This window comes from Oncorhynchus clarkii, chromosome 22 (assembly GCF_045791955.1).
Source record: "Oncorhynchus clarkii lewisi isolate Uvic-CL-2024 chromosome 22, UVic_Ocla_1.0, whole genome shotgun sequence".
NCBI lineage: Eukaryota > Metazoa > Chordata > Actinopteri > Salmoniformes > Salmonidae > Oncorhynchus > Oncorhynchus clarkii.
In genome coordinates, this window is record NC_092168.1 from 44,601,471 (window position 1) to 44,623,782 (window position 22,312).

General features: G+C 42.7%; 2 protein-coding genes across 4 annotated transcripts in view; one reads left to right on the forward strand and one right to left on the reverse strand.

The window, feature by feature from the left end:
• Window positions 1-4,825: 4,825 nt before the first annotated feature.
• On the reverse strand, window positions 4,826-10,253 carry LOC139380331 (chemerin-like receptor 2). Of its 2 annotated transcripts, none has more exons than XM_071122945.1 (3): window positions 9,924-10,253; window positions 8,983-9,094; window positions 4,826-8,723 (listed from the first exon to the last, which is right to left on the reverse strand). In XM_071122945.1, exon 3 carries the CDS (start codon window positions 8,706-8,708, stop codon window positions 7,599-7,601), a length of 1,110 nt encoding a protein of 369 aa, XP_070979046.1. In that variant the 5' UTR covers window positions 8,709-8,723; window positions 8,983-9,094; window positions 9,924-10,253; the 3' UTR covers window positions 4,826-7,598. The 2 variants fall into 2 exon arrangements, with proteins under 2 accessions (XP_070979046.1, XP_070979047.1); XM_071122946.1 differs by having other exon boundaries at window positions 6,123-8,723; window positions 8,967-9,094; window positions 9,924-10,174.
• A 1,894-nt stretch (window positions 10,254-12,147) lies between these two features.
• Window positions 12,148-22,312, forward strand: part of LOC139380332 (disintegrin and metalloproteinase domain-containing protein 23-like) — a 44,366-nt gene continuing 34,201 nt past the window's right edge. For both annotated transcript variants that reach the window (XR_011628435.1, XM_071122947.1), the window contains exons 1-3: window positions 12,148-12,367; window positions 13,767-13,984; window positions 14,486-14,562. Coding sequence is in view for 1 of the 2 variants with exons in the window: in XM_071122947.1 (XP_070979048.1) it covers window positions 12,292-12,367; window positions 13,767-13,984; window positions 14,486-14,562 (371 nt within the window). In the remaining variant the exon portion in view is untranslated. The remainder of the gene's footprint in view (window positions 12,368-13,766; window positions 13,985-14,485; window positions 14,563-22,312) is intronic.

The window sequence follows — 22,312 nt, forward strand, 5'->3', positions numbered from 1 at the left end:
TTCAGCTCATACAAGGAGAAGACTGATCAGAGATGCAGCCAAGAGGCCCATGATCACGCTGGATGAACTGCAGAGATCTACAGCTGAGGTGGGAGACTCTGTCCATAGGACAACAATCAGTCGTATATTGCACAAATCTGGCCTTTATGGAAGAGTGGCAAGAAGAAAGCCATTTCTTAAAGATATCCATAAAAAGTGTTGTTTAAAGTTTGCCACAAGCCACCTGGGAGACACACCAAACATGTGGAAGAAGGTGCTCTGGTCAGATGAAACCAAAATTGAACTTTTTGGCAGCAATGCAAAACGTTATGTTTGGCGTAAAAGCAACACAGCTCATCACCCTGAACACACCATCCCCACTGTCAAACATGGTGGTGGCAGCATCATGGTTTGGGCCTGCTTTTCTTCAGCAGGGACAGGGAAGATGGTTAAAATTGATGGGAAAATGGATGGCGCCAAATACAGGACCATTCTGGAAGAAAACCTGATGGAGTCTGCAAAAGACCTGAGACTGGGACGGAGATTTGTCTTCCAACAAGACAATGATCCAAAACATAAAGCAAAATCTACAATGGAATGGTTCAAAAATAAACATATCCAGGTGTTAGAATGGCCAAAGTCAGACCTGAATCCAATCGAGAATCTGTGGAAAGAACTGAAAACTGCTGTTCACAAATGCTCTCCATCCAACCTCACTGAGCTCGAGCTGTTTTGCAAGAAGGAATGGGAAAAAAATTCAGTCTCTCGATGTGCAAAACTGATAGAGACATACCCCAAGCGACTTACAGCTGTAATCGCAGCAAAAGGTGGCGCTACAAAGTATTAACTTAAGGGGGCTGAATAATTTTGCAAGCCCAATTTTTCAGTTTTTGATTTGTTAAAAAAGTTTGAAATATCCAATAAATGTCGTTCCACTTCATGATTGTGTCCCACTTGTTGTTGATTCTTCACAAAAAAATACAGTTTTATATCTTTATGTTTGAAGCCTGAAATGTGGCAAAAGGTCACAAAGTTCAAGGGGGCCGAATACTTTCGCAAGGCACTGTATGTCCGTCATTAGAGGACCACTAACTATATTCTGTATGGCGCTCCAGGGAGGAGAGAGGGGTGTGTGTGGGTGTACTATCATCATAGCGCAAACCTCCGCCAATCTGTCACCCACCTCATCCATGGTGTCGTGGAGCAATGTCACTCCAGCAAGCTTTAGGGTAACCCCCCCCCCACACACACACACACACAACAATGATGCTAACTCATGAAATTACTACTGAACACATTCACTGACTAGTGTGGTGAACCATTAGTTTACCTCAGTTATGGCAGAATGATCTTCCAATCCTGCCTGGCCATGCCTGGAGCAGTCACAGCCAGCCTGGTCAGTGTTCACATAGGTGCTACATTTCTCTGTGTACGCTGACCGGGTAGGGAGAGTAGGTGTGGAGGCCTGGAGGTCTGTAGTTCCAGGGAGTAAGCTTTACACTCTCAGGCCCAGGGAGAGGGCAGGCAGACAGGGAGTGTAGGCTTAGAGGCCAGGAGTCAGAGGTCACCAGGTTAATGGAGGCATGCCTTGAGATCAGGAAGACCCCAGGGAGTAGGCCCAAGTGAATAGGTGTGTGAGTGACACTGTCCTTCGGGGGGGCAGAGCAGGCAAATCAATGTAAAATCGTGTGAGATGAAAATGGACAAACAAATCAAATCAAATTGTATTTGTCACATACACATGGTTAGCAGATGTTAATGCGAGTGTAGCGAAATGCTTGTGCTTCTAGTTCCGACAATGCAGTAGTAACCAACGAGTAATCTAACCTAACAATTCCACAACTGCTACCTTATACACACAAGTGTAAGGGGATAAAGACTAGGTACATAAAGATATATGAATGGGTGATGGTACAGAGCGGCATAGGCAAGATGCAGTAGATGGTATCGAGTACAGTATATACATATGAGATGAGTAATGTAGGGTATATAAACATTATATTAAGTGGCATTGTTTAAAGTGTCTAGTGATACATTTTTTACATCAATTTCCATTATTAAAGTGGCTGGAGTTGAGTCAGTATGTTGGCAGCAGCCACTCAATGTTAGTGGTGGCTATTTAACAGTCTGATGGCCTTGAGATAGAAGCTGTTTTTCAGTCTCTCGGGCCCTGCTTTGATGCACCTGTACTGACCTCGCCTTCTGGATGATAGCGGGGTGAACAGACAGTGGCTCGGGTGGTCTTTATGGCCTTCCTGTGACATCGGGTAGTGTAGGTGTCCTGGAGGGCAGGTAGTTTGCCCCTGGTGATGCGTTGTGCAGACCTCACTACCCTCTGGAGAGCCTTACTGTCGTGGGCGGAGCAGTTGTCGTACCAGGCGGCGATTCAGCCCGACAGGATGCTCTCAATTGTGCATCTGTAGAAGTTTGTGAGTGCTTTTGGTGACAAGCCAAATTTCTTCAGCCTCCTGAGGTTGAAGAGGCGCTGCTGCGCCTTCTTCACAATGCTGTCTGTGTGGGTGGACCAATCCAGTTTGTCCGTGATGTGTATGCCGAGGAACATAAAACTTACTACCCTCTCCACTACTGTCCCATCGATGTGGATAGGGGGGTGTTCCCTCTGCTGTTTCCTGAAGTCCACGATCATCTCCTTTGTTTTGTTGACCTTGAGTGTGAAGTTATTTTCCAACCAGATGGTTTCTTCACTCATCGCGCCGACAGAAACAATCATCTTTCTGGTAAGGAGAGGGGCGGGGGGGTATGACTTATGATTAAAGAGACAAAATGGTGTGCAATATGTAGGACCACTGTGTGTACATTCTGAACCTTGTTTGAAGTCAGTAGGTCACATGACAAAAGAGCTATTGAAATTATAAACATTAAAAATTCATGTAAAACTCTGTGAGATGAAAATGGACAAACTAAAAGGCTGTGCAATATGTAGGCACGCTGAGTGGACATTCTGAACCTTGTTTGAAGTCAAGAGGTCACATGACCAAGGAGCTATTGAAATTTGAAAGTTTGAAAAATTCATGTAAAAACATGTGAGATAAAAATGGACAAACTAAGGGGTGTACAATGTGTAGGCCCACGGAGTGGACATTCTGAACCTTGTTTGAAGTCAGTAGGTCACATGACAAAAGAGCTATTGAAATTCAAAAATGTAAATAAATAATTTAAAATAGTGCGAGATGTAAATCAACAAACAAAAAAGTGTGTGCAATGTGTGTCTATGCCATCGGGTTAGCTAGAACCAGTTTTGGAAGTTTTAGGAGTAATGGTTAAAGAGCTATTGAAATTTGAACAATTAGATTTGTCACTATGTTGATGGTCCCTAACTGCTGTTGGTGGACGTAAGGAAAACTACAGGCGAATATCGTCGAATATCCAATCTGAAACTAACTTTACCTCGGTCACTGTTGGTGACTGCCACAACCCCTGTAGATTGAGCCACTCCTGAAAGACGCAAAATGATGCTGAACGATATTATAATGCACATCTTACAAGCCAAAGAACACCATCCCAACCGTGAAGCACGGGGGTGGCAGCATCATGTTTGTGGGGGTGCTTTGCTGCAAGAGAGACTGGTGCACTTCACAAAATAGATGGCATCATTAGGCAGGGAAATTATGTGGATATATTGAAGCAACATCTCAAGACATCAGTCAGGAAGTTAACGCTTGGTCGCAAATGGGTCTTCCAAATGGACAATGACCCCAAGCATACTTCCAAAGTTGTGTCAAAATGGCTTAAGGACAACGAAGTCAAGGTATTGGAGTGAACAACACAAAGCCCTGACCTCAATCCCATAGAAAAGTTGTGAGCAGAACTGAAAAGGCGTGTGTGAGCAAGGAGGCCTACACAAACCTGACTCAGTTACACCAGCTCTGTCAGAAGGAATGGCCCAAAATTCACCAAACTTATTGTGGGAAGCTTGTGGAAGGCTACCTAAAATGTTTGACCCAAGTTAAATAATTTAAAGGCAATGCTACCAAATACTAATTGAGTGTAGGTAAACTTCTGACCCACTTGGAATGCTGAAATAAATAATTCTCTCTACTATTATTCTGACATGTCACATTCTTAAAATAAAGTGGTGATCCTAACTGACCTAAAACAGGGAATTTTTACTTGGATTAAATGTCAGGAATTGTGAAAAACAGAGTTTAAATGTATTTGGCTAAGGTGTATGTAAACTTCCGACTTCAACTGTATAACCTTATCAACGTCTTGACTATATTTCCTATTAATTTTGCAACTCATTTCATGTATGTTTTTATTTATTATTATTTATTTTTACCCCTTTTTCTCCCCAATTTCGTGGTATCCAATTGTTGTAGTAGCTACTATCTTGTCTCATCGCTACAACTCCCGTACGGGCTCGGGAGAGACGAAGGTTAAAAAGTAATGCGTCCTCCGATACACAACCCAACCAAGCTGCACTGCTTCTTAACACAGCGCCATCCAACCCGGAAGCCAGCCGTACCAATGTGTCGGAGGAAACACCGTGCACCTGGCAACCTTGGTTAGCGTGCACTGCGCCCGGCCCGTCACAGGAGTCGCTGGTGCACGATGAGACAAGGATTTCCCTACCGGCCAAGCCCTCCCTAACCCGGACGACGCTAGGCCAAATGTGAGTCGCCCCACTGTCCTCCCGGTCGCGGCCGGTTGCGACAGAGCCTGGGCACGAACCCAGAGTCTCTGAATGTTTTCATGGAAAACAATGACATTTCTAACTGACCCCAAACTTGTGAACGGTAGTGTACATGTTGTTTACGGTAGTGTACACTGGTATCTAATCGATAAATTGCCATATCTCTATGAATGCATTATCTACCAATAGTGAACACAACTACTCAACAATAAACATTTTAGTATTTCTAATTATACACAACTACTCAACAATAAACATTTTAGTATTTCTAATTATACACAACTACTCAACAATAAACATGTTAGTATTTCTAATTAAACACAACTACTCAACAATAAACATTTTAGTAGTGTTTTTTATCTGTTAATTAGTCTACTGGTCATTTCTTTGCATGTCATGTGAGAGAATTTCAGATGTTCTCACTGGCTGAGCAATTCATTTCCATCAATGACTTGCAGAATGTTTTTGCTTCACTGAGATGCAATTGATTTTCATTCCTATCTCTATTCAATTCAAATTGTGCCGAAATCTCAGATTAAATGTCTAAAAACCCTAATCTTGTTTCATTCATTCGAAATTATTTTTTATTTAACAATTCCATCCATTTGCCAGTTAAATTAATATGAATCAAATGTCAATAGCCCACTTTTCCAAGCATTGCATCAATATATTTGTGAGGACAGACACTGGGAGACGAGAAGCAAGTACAAGGAGTGAATATTGAATAAATAACCGACATGATACTAATCAAGGACAGCGTCTGGACAGGGGGAACAAAACAACATTAATGCTGACACAGGGATGAAACTGAGGAATAGACAGATATAGGGGAGGCAATCAATAAGTGATGGAGTCCAGGTGAGTCCAAGGAAACGCTGATGCGCGTAACGATGGTAACAGTGAGCTTGAGCACCAGAGAGGGGGAGCGGGGGCAGGCGTCACAAAATTGATGGAAGAAATAGGGGTAATTAACAAACAATGATACAGTTGATGTTCTTTGAGGCCATGGTCCCAGATGTGGACTTTACTCAACCAAACTCAACTCATCTCGGTTTGTTTGCTATGGGGGGTTTTGGCAATAACAGGAAATAGCTGCATTTACATTGTAAACAACTGGACTGAACTTCAGGAAGCCAGCAGTTAGGACTAAGTGAGGTACTGTTTCAAGTTATATTGTCACGTGCACAAGTACAGCGAAACGCCTTTATTGGAAATGCACATCTGTGAGAGTGGAGAGCGGCAACACTCTCTCTAGCTATACCTGAATAGGTGTTAGGTATTCAGGTCTTGTGTTTCCTGCTTTCATCAACTATGTGTGTAGTATTTTCATTCCATCTACAGGGTATTGTAACCATAATTGAGGTTACAGGCAATATACCGTTGGTCCTGTTAGATTGAGCACCACTCTATATAACGGCACTTCTGGCACTGCGTCTGTATAACACAGAAGGAATACATATTAACACCCACTACCAATACAGAGAAGGGACTGGATTCATTGTTTATTCCTTTGACTCAAGTATATTACAATTAACAAGTCAATTGCATGCCAGATTTCCCTCATATATTTCAAATTCCCACAAAAACAAAATCGCACACAGTGATTGACAATGTGAACACTATTAGAAAATTAAATTTAAACATCGAGATTAATTTATACGCTTAATATAATTACAACATAAAAAGAACGGCCTAATAGAATTTGTCTCATGTGTACAGCAGCCATATAATAACAGAGTACACTACAACAGCAAATCAACTTGTAATGGGAAACTTTTCAACGTAACAAGAAAGAGAAGGACTAAATTCCCGTCAGGGTTAAACTTGGATTTGTTTGATGACCGAAATCTGAATACAAAGTGTTTATGAAAATGGTAGATCTGCTTCTAATCATTCCTGTTCCAGAGACAGTCTGTTCTAGAGACAGTCTGTTCCAGAGACAGTCTGTTCCAGAGACAGCCTGTTCCAGAGACAGTCTGTTCTAGAGACAGTCTGTTCCAGAGACAGTCTGTTCTAGAGACAGTCTGTTCCAGAGACAGCCTGTTCCAGAGACAGTCTGTTCCAGAGACAGTCTGTTCTAGAGACAGTCTGTTCCAGAGACAGCCTGTTCCAGAGACAGCCTGTTCCAGAGACAGTCTGTTCCAGAGACAGTCTGTTCCAGAGACAGCCTGTTCTAGAGACAGTCTGTTCTAGAGACAGTCTGTTCTAGAGACAGCCTGTTCCAGAGACAGCCTGTTCCAGAGACAGTCTGTTCCAGAGACAGTCTGTTCCAGAGACAGCCTGTTCCAGAGACAGCCTTTTCCAGAGACAGCCTGTTCCAGAGACAGCCTGTTCCAGAGACAGTCTGTTCCAGAGACAGCCTGTTCCAGAGACAGCCTGTTCCAGAGACAGTCTGTTCCAGAGACAGCCTGTTCCAGAGACAGTCTGTTCCAGAGACAGCCCGTTCCAGAGACAGTCTGTTCCAGAGACAGCCTGTTCCAGAGACAGCCTGTTCCAGAGACAGTCTGTTCCAGAGACAGCCCGTTCCAGAGACAGCCCGTTCCAGAGACAGCCCGTTCCAGAGACAGCCCGTTCCAGAGACAGTCTGTTCCATAGACAGTGGGGAAGGGTGGCCTCCTTTCCTATTAGTCTTCGGGGTAAATAGGATCAGATACTTCTTTTTAAAATCATTAAATAAAGTTGCTTCTTTTCCCCTGTTCAAGTTATACTTTTAGTGTATGTCTTTACTCAAGTTTTCCTATGAGGGCACTCAAGCAGACCTTGGCACTCAAACAGACCTTGGCACTCAAAGTAATTGCTACTTGGAAGTATCCAACTCAAACAACTAGCACAATTGTTACACTAAGTAAAATATAAAATAAGTCACATTTGGACTAAAATAATGGTCAGGCTGGTTCTTTTAGGTCAAATGGCGGGTTTCTGCCGGGTTTCTGGTATAGGTAACTGTGGGATTAGATCAGTATAATCAAACAGTTGATGATTCTGTGGGATCCTGTGGTGCACTTATGTATGGAGCTCTTATGTCAGCTACAGGCACTAATTCAGTTGCAGAGATGGACTGGTTGAGCTCCCGCAGAGAACTCTTTGTGATGTCCAGACACGAGCGTTTCAGGAGCTGGCGAACCTTCTTACCCACCAGCACGTAGATGAAGGGGTTGACGCAGCTGTTGAAATAGGCTAAGCTCGTAGCAAGAGGAAAGCCTGTCTTCAGAACAGCATGTAGGTACAGTGATGAGTTGAAGGAAAGCTCCATTAAACTAAAGGTATGGAATGGTGCCCAGCACAAAAAGAAGGCCAGAATGACAGCTGAAACGGTCTTAGAAAAGCTAGACAGGCTCACAGAATCGTCAGACTGGTGGACTTTGATTGCCAGGAGAATTCCAGTCACACAGACAGCACTGAAGGGCAGTAAGAAGCCCACTGCTGTACGGATGACCACCAACGTAATGTGTCTCACAGCAGCTGTATGTCTATCCTGGACATTAAAGTTGTTGAAGCACATCACCCGGTCACGGTAACTCACAGTGTCACGGAATATCAGGGTAGGGAGGCTCAGTAGAGCAGACACCCCCCACACACAGCCACATACGATCCAGGCTCGCCATACACTGCGACACCTCTGAGACCAGCTAAGGTGAATCAATGAGACATACCTGTCTAGACTGAGCATTGTGAGAAAGAGCACACTGGCGTACATGTTCATCACAGACACAAACGAGTTTAGCTTACACATGACCAGGCCAAAGCACCAGTGGAAGTCTCGAAGGACGTAGTCGATAGAGAAGGGTAAAAAGAGCACAAACACAAAATCTGCTATAGCCATGTTCAGCAACCAGACACTGTTCACTGTCCGTTTGCTTTTAAATGCCAACACCCATATGACTGTTCCATTTCCAGTGACACCGAGCACAAATGAAATACTATACATGACGACTGATATGATGTGCATAGCCTCCTTCTGGGAGTATCCGTCTGGGGCTTTTTCTTCTTCGAAGTCTCCGTACTCCAGATAATCGTAGGTGTAATTGTCGTAGTCCTCCGGGGATTTTTCCATTGCTGCAACACTACCTACCATTTGTAAGCAGAGGTCCTGCAAGAAAGAAAGAAGAGAGAAAGCAATAGATCCTTTTAATATGTGGATTTTATTCAGTAAAACTTTTACAAGTTGCTCTTGTACGTACTGGTGTAGTTTAGAAACAATAATTATTCATTTTAACACAATGTTGTTAATTACTGTGTAACCGCACGAGTATAAGAACTTAATATATGTTAGCAGAGTTTCTGTCAACACAACAACCTACTGTTTTGTCATAGTAGCCCATAAGGTTTTTACCTCATAGATTATTCACCTGAAAGACCTTGCACTTCTTTGACACAAATGTCCTTGTAATTATCCCGGTCACAGTTCCTCCAGTTGTTTTAGAACAGAGATTGTAAAATACAAATGGGTTGGTCCTTATCCTGTTAGAGAGTGTCATCATTAGTAAGTCGACTAGAAAAAGAGGGGATGTGAAGTGCCCACACCCTTCACACACACACACACACACACACACACACACACACACACACACACACACACACACACACACACACAGAAACACACACACACACACACAAACACACCCTTCACACACACACACACACAAACACACACACACACACACACACACACACACACACACACACAGAAACACACACACACACACCCTTCACACACACACACACACACACACACACACACACACCCTTCACACACACACACACACACACACACAGAAACACACACACACACACACACACAAACACAAATACACACACACAAAATCAGGAAATCATCCTGCTTGTCTGTTTCTTCTGGGCATTAACATAAACTTGTGACCTTTAAACACAGGAAACCTCCAAACTACACAAATGTGGACAACATGGTGTCTTCAGTCTCAGTTCCTCTAATTTAGACCTTGAAGGTTTATAGTCAGATATAAACTGAAGGCAACAGTAGAAACACTTAAAACCCGGTACGACATCATCTTCCATTTAACTGCAGGCCTAATAAAAATGCATTTTGTTTTAAAATAATTTGCCACATGATACAGTATGTGAGCTATGAAACTATTACTAACATAGACATGCGTGGGCTGTGCGTATTCTATAAAATACAGATAACACTGATTGATCAGAAAAAAAAAAAATCTAATATTTTGCGGATGCTGTCCATTTTCCTATGCGTTATCCAACAGCCACGAAAGCCTAGTCTACTTATACAGTAGCCTATATATATATATACACATACCTTCCAGTCGCTGAAAGTTACTATGTCCTGCCAATCCTCTCCGAGTTGGAATCACCCAAAATCAAAACTTTTAGAAGTTCAACGGCGTAAACGTAGTTAGGCTACAGCAACTGCCAATACTTTACCATTTGTCTCATTCGGTGATATGTTTCATTGAAATTCCAAACTCCATCCCTATTTTATCAATGGAGTTTGGGTATTGTTCCTGTTCGGGTATTTTCGTTAGTCTGTGCTGTGCATAAACCCGTTACGCCGTAATACTTATTGGAGGAGTTGTGTTGTCGTTCAGTAGGCGCGTCCACTGACGCGTCACTTGCGCTGTATAAGAATGAGGAGTACTGGGGTAAATGCCTTGTGTAAGATTGTACAATCGCTATACTTGTAGTCTGTCAAAAAAAAAAAGATCGCATGATTTATAGGACAGTTCAGGACGGATTTTCTGACTGGTTGACCACTGGCAATGAAATCTCAGACACACACACACACACCAACCAAGCACCAACCTACAATGGAACATTTATACAATCTAACCAACCAACATGATTTACTGTAGTGTAGCACATCATACAGGAGCAGCTCAATATACCGATGTTTTCAAAAAACATGTTGTAACAATGTTATATTGCATGAAATCGTGTGTATAAATATGCTATGTATAAATACAAATAAAAAATATGTTATACCATACAACACAAAAAGATCAGTCTAAATCAAAAACAATTTTAAAAAAAGACTCCGGTAAGTAACACTGGTCATCACGAATACAGATATGGCATTATTTTGATGTTTTATAATCACTCCTTGTCATCTTGTGCAGATTTTAGATTTGATGTCAAAGTATAAGTTACGAAATGAAAATCCTCAGCATTCCAAAGTTGTCTGATTGATTGATGAAGCTAAAAAATCCGTTGGTGCAAATTAAATCTCCAAACGATGTCCTTTAGGTGGAGCACTGCTCACTTATTACCCCCGCTTACGTCGTGAGATAACAAAACAGGTTTTTCTCTTATCTCCGCCAAGCGACCGTCCCACTGCAGACCCATTTAGCCCTGAGTGAGGAGCTGTCAGATCCTGCAGGACCATTTACATTTTAGTTGTTTAGCAGACACTCTTATCCAGAGCAACTAGGGTTAAGTGCCTTGCTCAAGGGCACATCGACGGGTTAGGATTCAAACCAGCGACCTTTCGGTTACTGGTCTAAAAAAAAAACGCTAGACTACCTGACGCCTCATGATAGGATGTATGTGTGTGTGTGTGTGTGTGTGTGTGTGTGTGTGTGTGTGTGTGTGTGTGTGTGTGTGTGTGTGTGTGTGTGAAATTGTTGGACCCATACATTATTTGAACTGGTCTTGCTGGGCACTGTCTTATAAACATGATTGAAATACTGCCTTCTGTGAGCATTTCCTTGACTGCTTAAAGTGCTGTGGACATTAAATCTGAAGGTGCCACGTGTTTTATGCAAAGCTTTATCAAATATTTAAAACACAGAAATGCAGGCAATCATTGACATTGATTGTGTCCTTTCAACTCTAGCCTTAGCGAAGCAGATATACTCTCCCACTAGCTCCGATCGTAAAGCATCTGTCTGTGTGGGGGATCTGTATCACACACACAATTTCCCAATACAGATCGTAGTTTAGTCTAGACTTTGGTCAATCAACAAAATCCCACTAATGTTGCTGCATTTTAATGAACACTCTTACCCTGTTTAAAGGAAGGACACGATGATTGACAAAAACAATGCCCAATTATTCCCATCTAAATAGCTCTTCAACTGTTATGATGTTTATCACTGTGAGATTAGACAGAGATAGGCACTGTGGAGCAGAATACAGTAAAATTATAATAATCAGTCTGTAAAATACATAGGACATACACATTAGCCTACCCACCATATCACAAAACTTCTCACTATTTATTTTGACTATGTAAAATACAATGGGAATCAGGATAGGCATGACATGATACACTACAATAGATGAATGCAGTAGTAGGGAGGCAGTTCAAGCTGATGATCTCTGGGATGCGGCATGTCGGGATATCTTCCCTGTGAAAAAGCACTTGCTTGTACTTTTAAAGCTCGTGCACGAGCCTGTGCTATGTGCGCGCGGGCAAAGCGTGGATTTATATTGAATTGTAAAACACCGCACTTGCGCGGATGCAGCATAGGAGTCTGCTCGTTGGTTTCAGGTGTCTGGCCATCGCCTTCCATTCGCCCCGCGCCCGATGCTGCAAGAGTCATCTCCCCCACTGACTGGATACATGAAGACTTTCCCGTTAACGACTTCTCCCCCGCTATAACGGGCCGGAAGATAATTACTGCGTTGACGTGTTGATATACATATATTTAAAATATCAAATATGAATCATGCATTTGATATTTCTAGCAAATTTGCTCGTGAGCATCCTTGCAGCCGGACTCCATTCATCCATAGCATCAATCGGTATGTAGCCTACTTGCATGTTCTTAGCCCAGTCAGAACGGTATCAGGTACATCTAATAACTTGCATGCTCCTTTGTGTCATTATCTGATAGATATGATTGATATGTTAGTTTTTCTCGCTATGCTGTTTCTAATTTGTGACGGAAGTGTCTGGCCCGGAGGACAAGTCTTTTTAAGTGACGTTGAGAGAGTGGGCTCAGTATCTTTGTGTTTAGGTTATGAACATGAAATATATCTAAATTAACCTGTGAGGAATGTTTGACATTAACTCCTTTTAACTCTAGGCCTACCATTTTGTCCAGTCATTACTGGGTATTTTCCAGAACATTTCAGAGGAGCCAGCAAGAATAGTGCACTCTATATGTGCTCAGGGTCATTAGACACCATTAGACATGGACCTGTCTGGGGAGTGGACATGACTTTTTTATTTCTGTACCAGTGCTATGGCCTAATATCTAAATGGTGCTATGATTACGCCCATTGGGACTATGCCAGAACGCGAGTGTTCATTTCGGAGGAGTTAGCAGGATGACACGTCTGTTTATTTTTGAAACTATTGCTGTGGCTCTAATGGTTCCATGTCCTAATATGAAACCAAACTAAAATCGGTGCAAGGCAATAAGATAATGGTGACTAAATTCCAGAGGGGATGAGTCATGAAAAGGAGTTACTATGAGTGTGATGTAAGGAGGACAAATGAGTGTGTGCCGGGGGTTGAAAAGGCAGTTGTTTTCACGAACCAGCTCGGCTTTTATTGTATTGTAATAAAAGTCTATTTGAACTCACAGGCGCCGGTATTTGAGAATGATTATTGACTGAACATTTCCACGACATTATTAGTACCTCAACGAAGATCAAAACGCCTTTTATAAACTGCTGATCTTTGAGATGTTATTTACCAGCATTGACCTTATCAAGGCGCTTGTATTATGAATTCGGTGCTATTTCCAATAGTAGAATATTATTAAACAAAACATAGAGTGCTCTACCCGGTCTGTCATATTCAATTGATCTGATTCTTGATCTGAGTCAACTAGAGATTTATGTAATGGAATTTCACATTATTTAGAGTTTTTATAATTGTGTATTTCAATGTAAGCATAGCATTTTGATGAGAATCCCCAGGTATCATTTTTTAGGTAGATTGAAAAATGTATATCATAGTTTACTGCCATACCCTGTATACTCAAATGGTCTGAATACACAACATTATGCAGCAATATGTACTTCGCTCTCTCTCCTCTGTATCCAGGAGGAATGGGGAAGTCATGAGCACTTCCTGCAGTAGCAGCATGTTTTACATGATTGACAGGCTTCCTTATGTGGGGGCTATGCAGAGTGCCAACTGACTGTCACATGCTTGTGTGGTGGTGTATCTCCTCTTCTGCACTTTCTCAAGGAGGAGAGAATGAGGTGGTGGAGAGAGACGCAGAACCATTATTGTCGGAGCGAGAGGCAACTGCAGCAGCGGCCACAGACAACACAAGTCACAGTGCGGCTGAGCATGTGATCACTTACCCCTCTCGGCTCATCTATTACCTGAAGGAGGACTCAGAGAGCACTTATCATGACCTGGACACCCGGGCTAGAAACCAGGGCACAGAGGGTCATGACCAGGTACGACAACATACCAGACTGATATGCATATGGCCATCCTATTACAGCCTCAGAGTTGCTGTGAGGTTATACTTGTCAATAGAAGTACACTTGTCCACGTTGGCACACTGGATAAAGTAAACTGATGAATGGGTATACTTTGATTGAAATGATAGCCTAGACGGAATCATCAATGAGAGCATTGTGAGGGTGATTAACAATTTTACTTGATATGCAAGGGACTTACTTAACTTGGATTGGCAGTGACGTTGGCATGCCATTCCTGACAGTCATTATTACAGTTGCAATTTCTCAATGTAATACCCATGGCCATCAGATTCTAATTATTTGGTTATTAACTAATAATAATTATAATAATACATTTCATTTGTATAGCTCTATATCTACTCTTACCATTATCAAGGGTGACCATTCTCCCAATATACCTACAATTAGAAAAGAAAACAACCTGATAAGAAGAGAAAACAGTGACCTGTGTTTAACATTCTGTCTGTTCCACAGGCAGTCCATCTTGCCCAAGCCAGTTTCCAGTTAGATGCCTTTGGCTCCAAATTTGTACTGGACCTAACGTTAAACAAGTAAGAGCTTTTATCTACCTTAAACCTCACTGTTCTTACTCAATACAGTTTTGTCAGCATGCTGATATTTTTGCTTATGAAATAGGCATGGGTATTTGCTAACAGTGATGAATATGGGAATTTGGGTGTTGCCCTGCTCTTGGTTTTTCATGTTGTACAGCAAGGAGGTCTTTTTATATGAACTTGAGGAGTCAATTTCTGAGCAGTCTTCCATTTTGAACCAGATCCAGTTTGTGGAACACATCCAACTACAGTTTCTGTTGTCCAGGTCATGGTTACAACAGTAGCCACATTTTGCATGGCTGCCAGGCTATACTCATTGATACGGAGAGCACCATATTGGGCTGAGTGGGACATCTTTAAATCAAAAGTGACAGGCCCCATGATTCCTGTGAGTTCTATGTGAACTCCTGGGAGTTCTATGTGAACTCCTGGGAGTTCTATGTGAACTCCTGGGAGTTCTATGTGAACTCCTGAGAGTTCTATGTGAACTCCTGGGAGTTCTATGTGAACTCCTGGGAGTTCTATGTGAACTCCTGGGAGTTCTATGTGAACTCCTGGGAGTTCTATGTGAACTCCTGGGAGTTCTATGTGAACTCCTGGGAGTTCTATGTGAACTCCTGAGAGTTCTATGTGAACTCCTGGGAGTTCTAACTCACTAGTAATGAGGTGTATTAAAGGAATATACCTAATCAGTTGTACAACTGAATGCATTCAACTGAAATGTGTCTTCCACATTTAACCCAACCCCTCTGAATCAGAGAGATGCGGAGGACTGCCTTAATCAACATCCACCACGCCCAAGGAACAGTGGGTTAACTGCCTTGCACAGATTTTTACCTTGTCAGCTCGGGGATTCGATCACGCAACCTTTCAGTTACTGGCCCTACTCTCCTTATCCGCCAGGCTACCTGCCGCCTCATGTGAATGATTCATGCAGGGCCTCACGTAGATAATGGGGTCTGCTATGGCGATTGAACAGGTCATCTTGAGAGAGAGAGACTGCCTGTTTGTTTCATCACTGGTAGACTTCATATTGCGACCACCATCAGTCTTCTCAGCACTGTCACATGAACAACATTAGCTCCTATGACTGTGAACATACATTATGGTGTGGGCTGACTATAACAAGCTAAATTAACACTTACAGAATGAGCATGGCAAATGCATTGTCTTTTCAAGTGAACAGAGGAATTGGGAAGCATGGAGACTCATGGCAGACATCGACTACTGAAGGTGGTGTGGTCTGATGACCATGTGATGGTAGTGTGGTCTGATGACCATGTGAAGGTAGTGTGGTCTGATGACCATGTGAAGGTGGTGTGGTCTGATGACCATGTGAAGGTGGTGTGGTCTGATGACCATGTGAAGGTAGTGTGGTCTGATGACCATGTGAAGGTAGTGTGGTCTGATGACCATGTGAAGGTAGTGTGGTCTGATGACCATGTGAAGGTAGTGTGGTCTGATGACCATGTGAAGGTAGCGTGGTCTGATGACCATGTGAAGGTGGTGTGGTCTGATGACCATGTGAAGGTGGTGTCGTCTGATGACCATGTGAAGGTGATGTCGTCTGATGACCATGTGACGGTGGTGTCGTCTGATGACCATGTGAAGGTAGTGTGGTCTGATGACCATGTGACGGTGGTGTCGTCTGATGACCATGTGAAGGTAGTGTGGTCTGATGACCATGTGAAGGTAGTGTGGTCTGATGACCATGTGAAGGTGGTGTGGTCTGATGACCATGTGAAGGTGGTGTCGTCTGATGACCATGTGAAGGTGGTGTCGTCTGATGACCATGTGAAGGTAGCGTGGTCTGATGACCATGTGAAGGTAGCGTGGTCTGATGACCATGTGAAGGTAGTCTGGTCTGATGACCATGTGAAGGTGGTGTGGTCTGATGACCATGTGAAGGTGGTGTGGTCTGATGACCATGTGAAGTGTGGTCTGATGACCATGTGGAGGTGGCGTGGTCTGATGACCATGTGAAGGTAGCGTGGTCTGATGACCATGTGAAGGTAGTGTGGTCTGATGACCATGTGAAGGTAGTGTTGTCTGATGACCATGTGAAGGTAACGTGGTCTGATGACCATGTGAAGGTAACGTGGTCTGATGACCATGTGAAGGTAGTGTGGTCTGATGACCATGTGAAGGTAGTGTTGTCTGATGACCATGTGAAGGTAACGTGGTCTGATGACCATGTGAAGGTAGTGTGGTCTGATGACCATGTGAAGGTAGTGTGGTCTGATGACCATGTGAAGGTAGTGTGGTCTGATGACCATGTGAAGGTAGTGTGGTCTGATGACCATGTGAAGGTGGTGTGGTCTGATGACCATGTGAAGTGTGGTCTGATGACCATGTGGAGGTGGCGTGGTCTGATGACCATGTGAAGGTAGCGTGGTCTGATGACCATGTGAAGGTAGTGTGGTCTGATGACCATGTGAAGGTAGTGTTGTCTGATGACCATGTGAAGGTAACGTGGTCTGATGACCATGTGAAGGTAACGTGGTCTGATGACCATGTGAAGGTAGTGTGGTCTGATGACCATGTGAAGGTAGTGTTGTCTGATGACCATGTGAAGGTAACGTGGTCTGATGACCATGTGAAGGTAGTGTGGTCTGATGACCATGTGAAGGTAGTGTGGTCTGATGACCATGTGAAGGTAGTGTGGTCTGATGACCATGTGAAGGTAGTGTGGTCTGATGACCATGTGAAGGTAGTGTGGTCTGATGACCATGTGAAGGTAGCGTGGTCTGATGACCATGTGAAGGTGGTGTGGTCTGATGACCATGTGAAGGTAGTGTGGTCTGATGACCATGTGAAGGTAGCGTGGTCTGATGACCATGTGAAGGTAGCGTGGTCTGATGACCATGTGAAGGTAGTGTGGTCTGATGACCATGTGAAGGTAGCGTGGTCTGATGACCATGTGAAGGTGGTGTGGTCTGATGACCATGTGAAGGTAGCGTGGTCTGATGACCATGTGAAGGTGGTGTGGTTTGATGACCATGTGAAGGATAGCAGTAGAGATAGGGGAAGTGGTCATGTGGATCAATGCTGTCAGAGGAAGAGGGTTGATGTTCCTGATTGCCAGGGGCCAGATGTTGGCACTCTGTTTGGAGACGTTTGACCATGGGTCCACTATGCCTTAATCACTGTCATTCCAGAGGGAGTAGGGATTGTGGTAGTTTATAGCCATGTAATCTTGAACTATGTAGCTGGGTGTATAGATTAGCACCTGGCCCTCACACACACACACACACGCACACACACACACACACACACACACACACACACACACACACACACACACACACACACACACAGTAAACTACAGCAGGAAGCATGTAGAGACATGAGGGCTTGAAGTCCTGTCCCTGACCTGAGAACTTAACCATGTCCGGTCCTCACAACACAAACTAGTTTTGCTGTTACTCTCAGTCCCAACACTCACAATTGCACAACAGGCTTTGAACAATAGGGTTTAAGCAAGAACACAAGTGTTTTTTTGATCAGATTATAATTAGACAACGACCTGGGCGGCAGGGCAGCAGGTAGCATAGTGGTTAAGAGTGTTGGGCCAGTAACCGAAAGGTCGCTGGTTCGAATCCCTGAGCCGACTAGTTAAAAATAAATGTGTTGATGTGCCCTTGAGTAAGGCTCAACAACCCTAATTGCACATGTAAGTCGCTCTGGATAAGAACGTCTGTTTAATGATTAACTATGTCAATCTGCAGAAGAGAAGCTGTGCTTTGTGACCAGATTCTATGTTGTTCTTCATTGTTTGTGAGTGAGCTTACTTTGGTGCATGTTTTTCGTTGTCTGTGTCTATGGGTAGGATGAATTGTGTTCACTGTTGTAGCTGCGACAGTGCTGATCTAAATATAGATAGGTCTGCAACCCTCCAATGGGCACAACTTCTACCCCCTTCTCACTGCTACCTGTCACTATTGCACCTGGAGAACATATTTTCAGCATAATGGAGTTTCATATTCTTAAAGGAATAGTCCACCCAAATTACAAAATGACATGTCGATTTCTTTCCCTGTAAGCATTTGTGGCACACATCCCATTCAAGTCATGCGACTGATATATTAGCATTTTTTTGGTGCATCATGTTCATATCATCTATAAGTGACATTGTTGAGCTTCACAGTCAATTTTAGATACTTTCGGACGATGTGGACACGACCAGCGAAAATGGTGAATATTGGTATCATGACTTGAATGGGATTTGTGCCATTAAATGTTAGCATTTGGAAACAGTGTCAGGAAAATGAAACCAAAGCATGGATTGCTGTCATACCTTTTCCATAGACATATTACAGGGCAAGAAAACCAAGGTTTAATTTTGTAGTTTGGGTGAACTTGTAACGATGGTGGACGATCGTTGGTGGAAGAAGGTGAGGACCAAGGTGCAGCGTGGTAAGTGTTCATGATTTTTAATATAATCAAAACGGAACACTAAACAAAATAACAACTAGGAAGACCGCACAAACGAAACAGTCCTGTCTAGTGAATACACACAAAACAGAAAATAAAAACCCACGAAACACAGGTGGAAAAAGGCTACCTAAGTACGATTCTCATTTAGAGACAACGAACGACACCTGCCTCTGATTGAGAACCATACCAGGCCAAACTCAAAACCCCCACATAGAAACACAAACATAGACTGCCCACCCCAACTCACGCCCTGACCATACTAAAACAAAGACAAAACAAAGGAACTGAGGTCAGAACGTGACAGAACTATCCCTTTTGTGGAGAATGGTGTTTTATTGTCATTACAGCATAGCATGCTGGGTAAATCCATTTAAATTCAATACCTTTTTGACAGCACCCCTTTTGATTTCAACAAAACCTTTCATACATATTTGCCCACCGAAAAAGTGCTCAGAAAGTGACTTTTATCAGTTAGAAGGTGCTCAAAGTTGAATTATTTAGATTTTTGATTATACTGTATACTTTCATACATTTTTTCAACTGGTACCGGGGGACCTTCAGACGAGACTTGTGAGGTCTGTGGTCGTCCTAGAGCAAAAACAACCGATATGTTCATGGGAGTCTCACCTTTCCACAGAGGGGTCATATTAGTGTGTAGCCCAAACTGTTCAGAACCTACAGACAGAAGTTGGCAGATCGGCTGTGGGGGGGTCGTAGAGCAAAACGGAGAATGCCGTCGTGTTGGTGAGACTCTCATCTTTCCACGGAGGGAAATATATATAGATATAGATAATTTTAACGTTTTTTGTAAGAAAACAGACTTTTGGGATGTCTCACGGTCTGACAAACACTGCTCTAGCTTTGCCACCTTCCACTGCAGATGGGGAAGGGAGATATCAGCAGATGGGGAAGGGAGATATCAGCAGATGGGGAAGGGAGATATCAGCAGATGTGGAAGGGAGATATCAGCAGATGTGGAAGGGAGATATCAGCAGATGGGGAAGGGAGATATCAGCAGATGGGGAAGGGAGATATCAGCAGATGGGGAAGGGAGATATCAGCAGATGGGGAAGGGCGATATCAGCAGATGGGGAAGGGAGATATCAGCAGATGGGGAAGGGAGATATCAGCAGATGGGGAAGGGCGATACCAGCAGATGTGGTGGATTGAGACACACCATTCATTACCAGATTCAGCTGAGGTCTAGGACTTAGGGAATGATTTGTACCAAATACAATGCTCTCAGTTTTAGAGATGTTCAGGACCAGTTTATTACTGGCCACCCATTCCAAAACAGACTGCAACTCTTTGTTAAGGGTTTCAGTGACTTCATTAGCTCTGGTTGCTGATGCGTAAAATGGTTGAATCATCAGCAGGTTATGGTTATGATTATGGTCAATAATATCTAACAGTACAGCGCCCCACAATCTTCTTATTATCAATTTATTTCACCCAATCATTAGTCATTTGTGTCAGTGCAGTACATGTTGAGTGCCCTTCTCTATAAGCATGCTGAAAGTCTGTTGTTAATTTGTTTACAGAGAAATAGCATTGTAGTAAGTCAAACATAATTTCTCCCCAACAGTTTGCTAAGACTTGGCAGCAAGCTGATAGCTCTGCTGTTACAACTAGTAAAGGCCACTTTACCACTCTTGGGTAGTGGAATGACTTTGGCCTCCCTCCAGGACTGAGGACAATGACTTTCCTCTAGGCTCAGATTAAAGATGACAGATAGGAGTGGCTATAGAGTCAGCTACCATCCTCAGTAGCTTTCCATATTTGTCAATTGTCAATGCCAGTAACAATACTTTTTTGACCTCTCCCACAATAACTTTACAGAATTCAAACTTGCAATGCATGAATACAATGGCTTGCCCACTTTTCCAATTAAGTAATCATTAAAATAATTGGCAACATCAAATGGTTTTGTGATGAATAAGCCATCTGATTGGATGAAAGATGGAGTTGAACGTCTTTCTGCACCTAATTCCACTTAAAGTACTCCAAAGTTTTTTTTCCAACATTCTTTATATCATTGATCTTGGCTTCATAATACAGTTTATTCTTCTTTTTGTTGAGTTTAATTTCTCAATTTGCAGTAAAATGTGCAGCCAGACTTATTAGCCACTCCTTTTGCCCCATCTCATTCAACCATACAGTTTTTCAATTCCTCATCAATCCATGGAGCCTTAACAGTTCTAACAGTCAGTTTCTTCTTATGGCTGCAGGGGCAGTATTGAGTAGCTTGGATGAAAGGTGCCCAGAGTAAACGGCCTGCTCCTCAGTCCCAGTTGCTAATATATGCATATTATTAGTAGTATTGGATGGAAAACACTCTGAAGTTTCTAAAACTGTTTGAATGATATATATGGTATAACTGAACGAATGGCAGGCGAAAACCTGAGAAAAATCCAACCAGGAAGTGGGAAATCTGAGGTTGGTTGATTTTCCACTCATTGCCTATCGAATATACAGTGTCTATGGGGTCATATTGCACTTCCTAAGGCTTCCACTAGATGTCAACAGTCTTTAGAACCTTGTTTGATGCTTCTACTGTGAAGGAGGGGGGAATAGGAGCTGAATGAGTCAGAGGTCTGCTAGAGTGGCATGAGCTGATCACGCGCGTTCATGTGAGGGTTAGCTTGCGTTCCATTGCATTTCTACAGACAAAGGAATTCTCCGGTTGAAACATTATTGAAGATTTATGATAAAAACATCCTAAAGATTGATTCTGTACTTCGTTTGACATGTTTCTACGAACTGTAATATGACTTTTCGTCCGAACTTTCACCTGGACCTGCCCGCGCGTCGTGAGTTTGATTGTGTACTAAACGCGCAAACAAAAAGGAGGTATTTGGACATAAATGATGGACTTTATCGAACAAATCAAACATTTATTGTGGAACTGGGATTCCAGGGAGTGCATTCTGATGAAGATCATCAAAGGTAAGTGAATATTTAAAATGCCATTTCTGACTTCTGTTGACTCCACAACATGGTGGATATCTGTTTGGCTTGTTTTGTTGTCTGAGAGCTGTACTCAGATTATTTCATGGTGTGCTTTTTCCGTAAAGTCTAAAAACATCTGACACAGCGGTTGCATTAAGGAGAAGTATATCTATAATTTTGTGCATAATACTTGTATCTCTTATTAAAGTTTATTATGAGTATTTCTGTAAATTGATGTGGCTCTCTGAAAATGTGCCTGATGTTTTTCGAGGCACAACATTACTGACCATAAAGCACCAATGTAAACTGAGATTTTTGGATATAAATATGAACTTTATCAAACAAAACATACATGTATTGT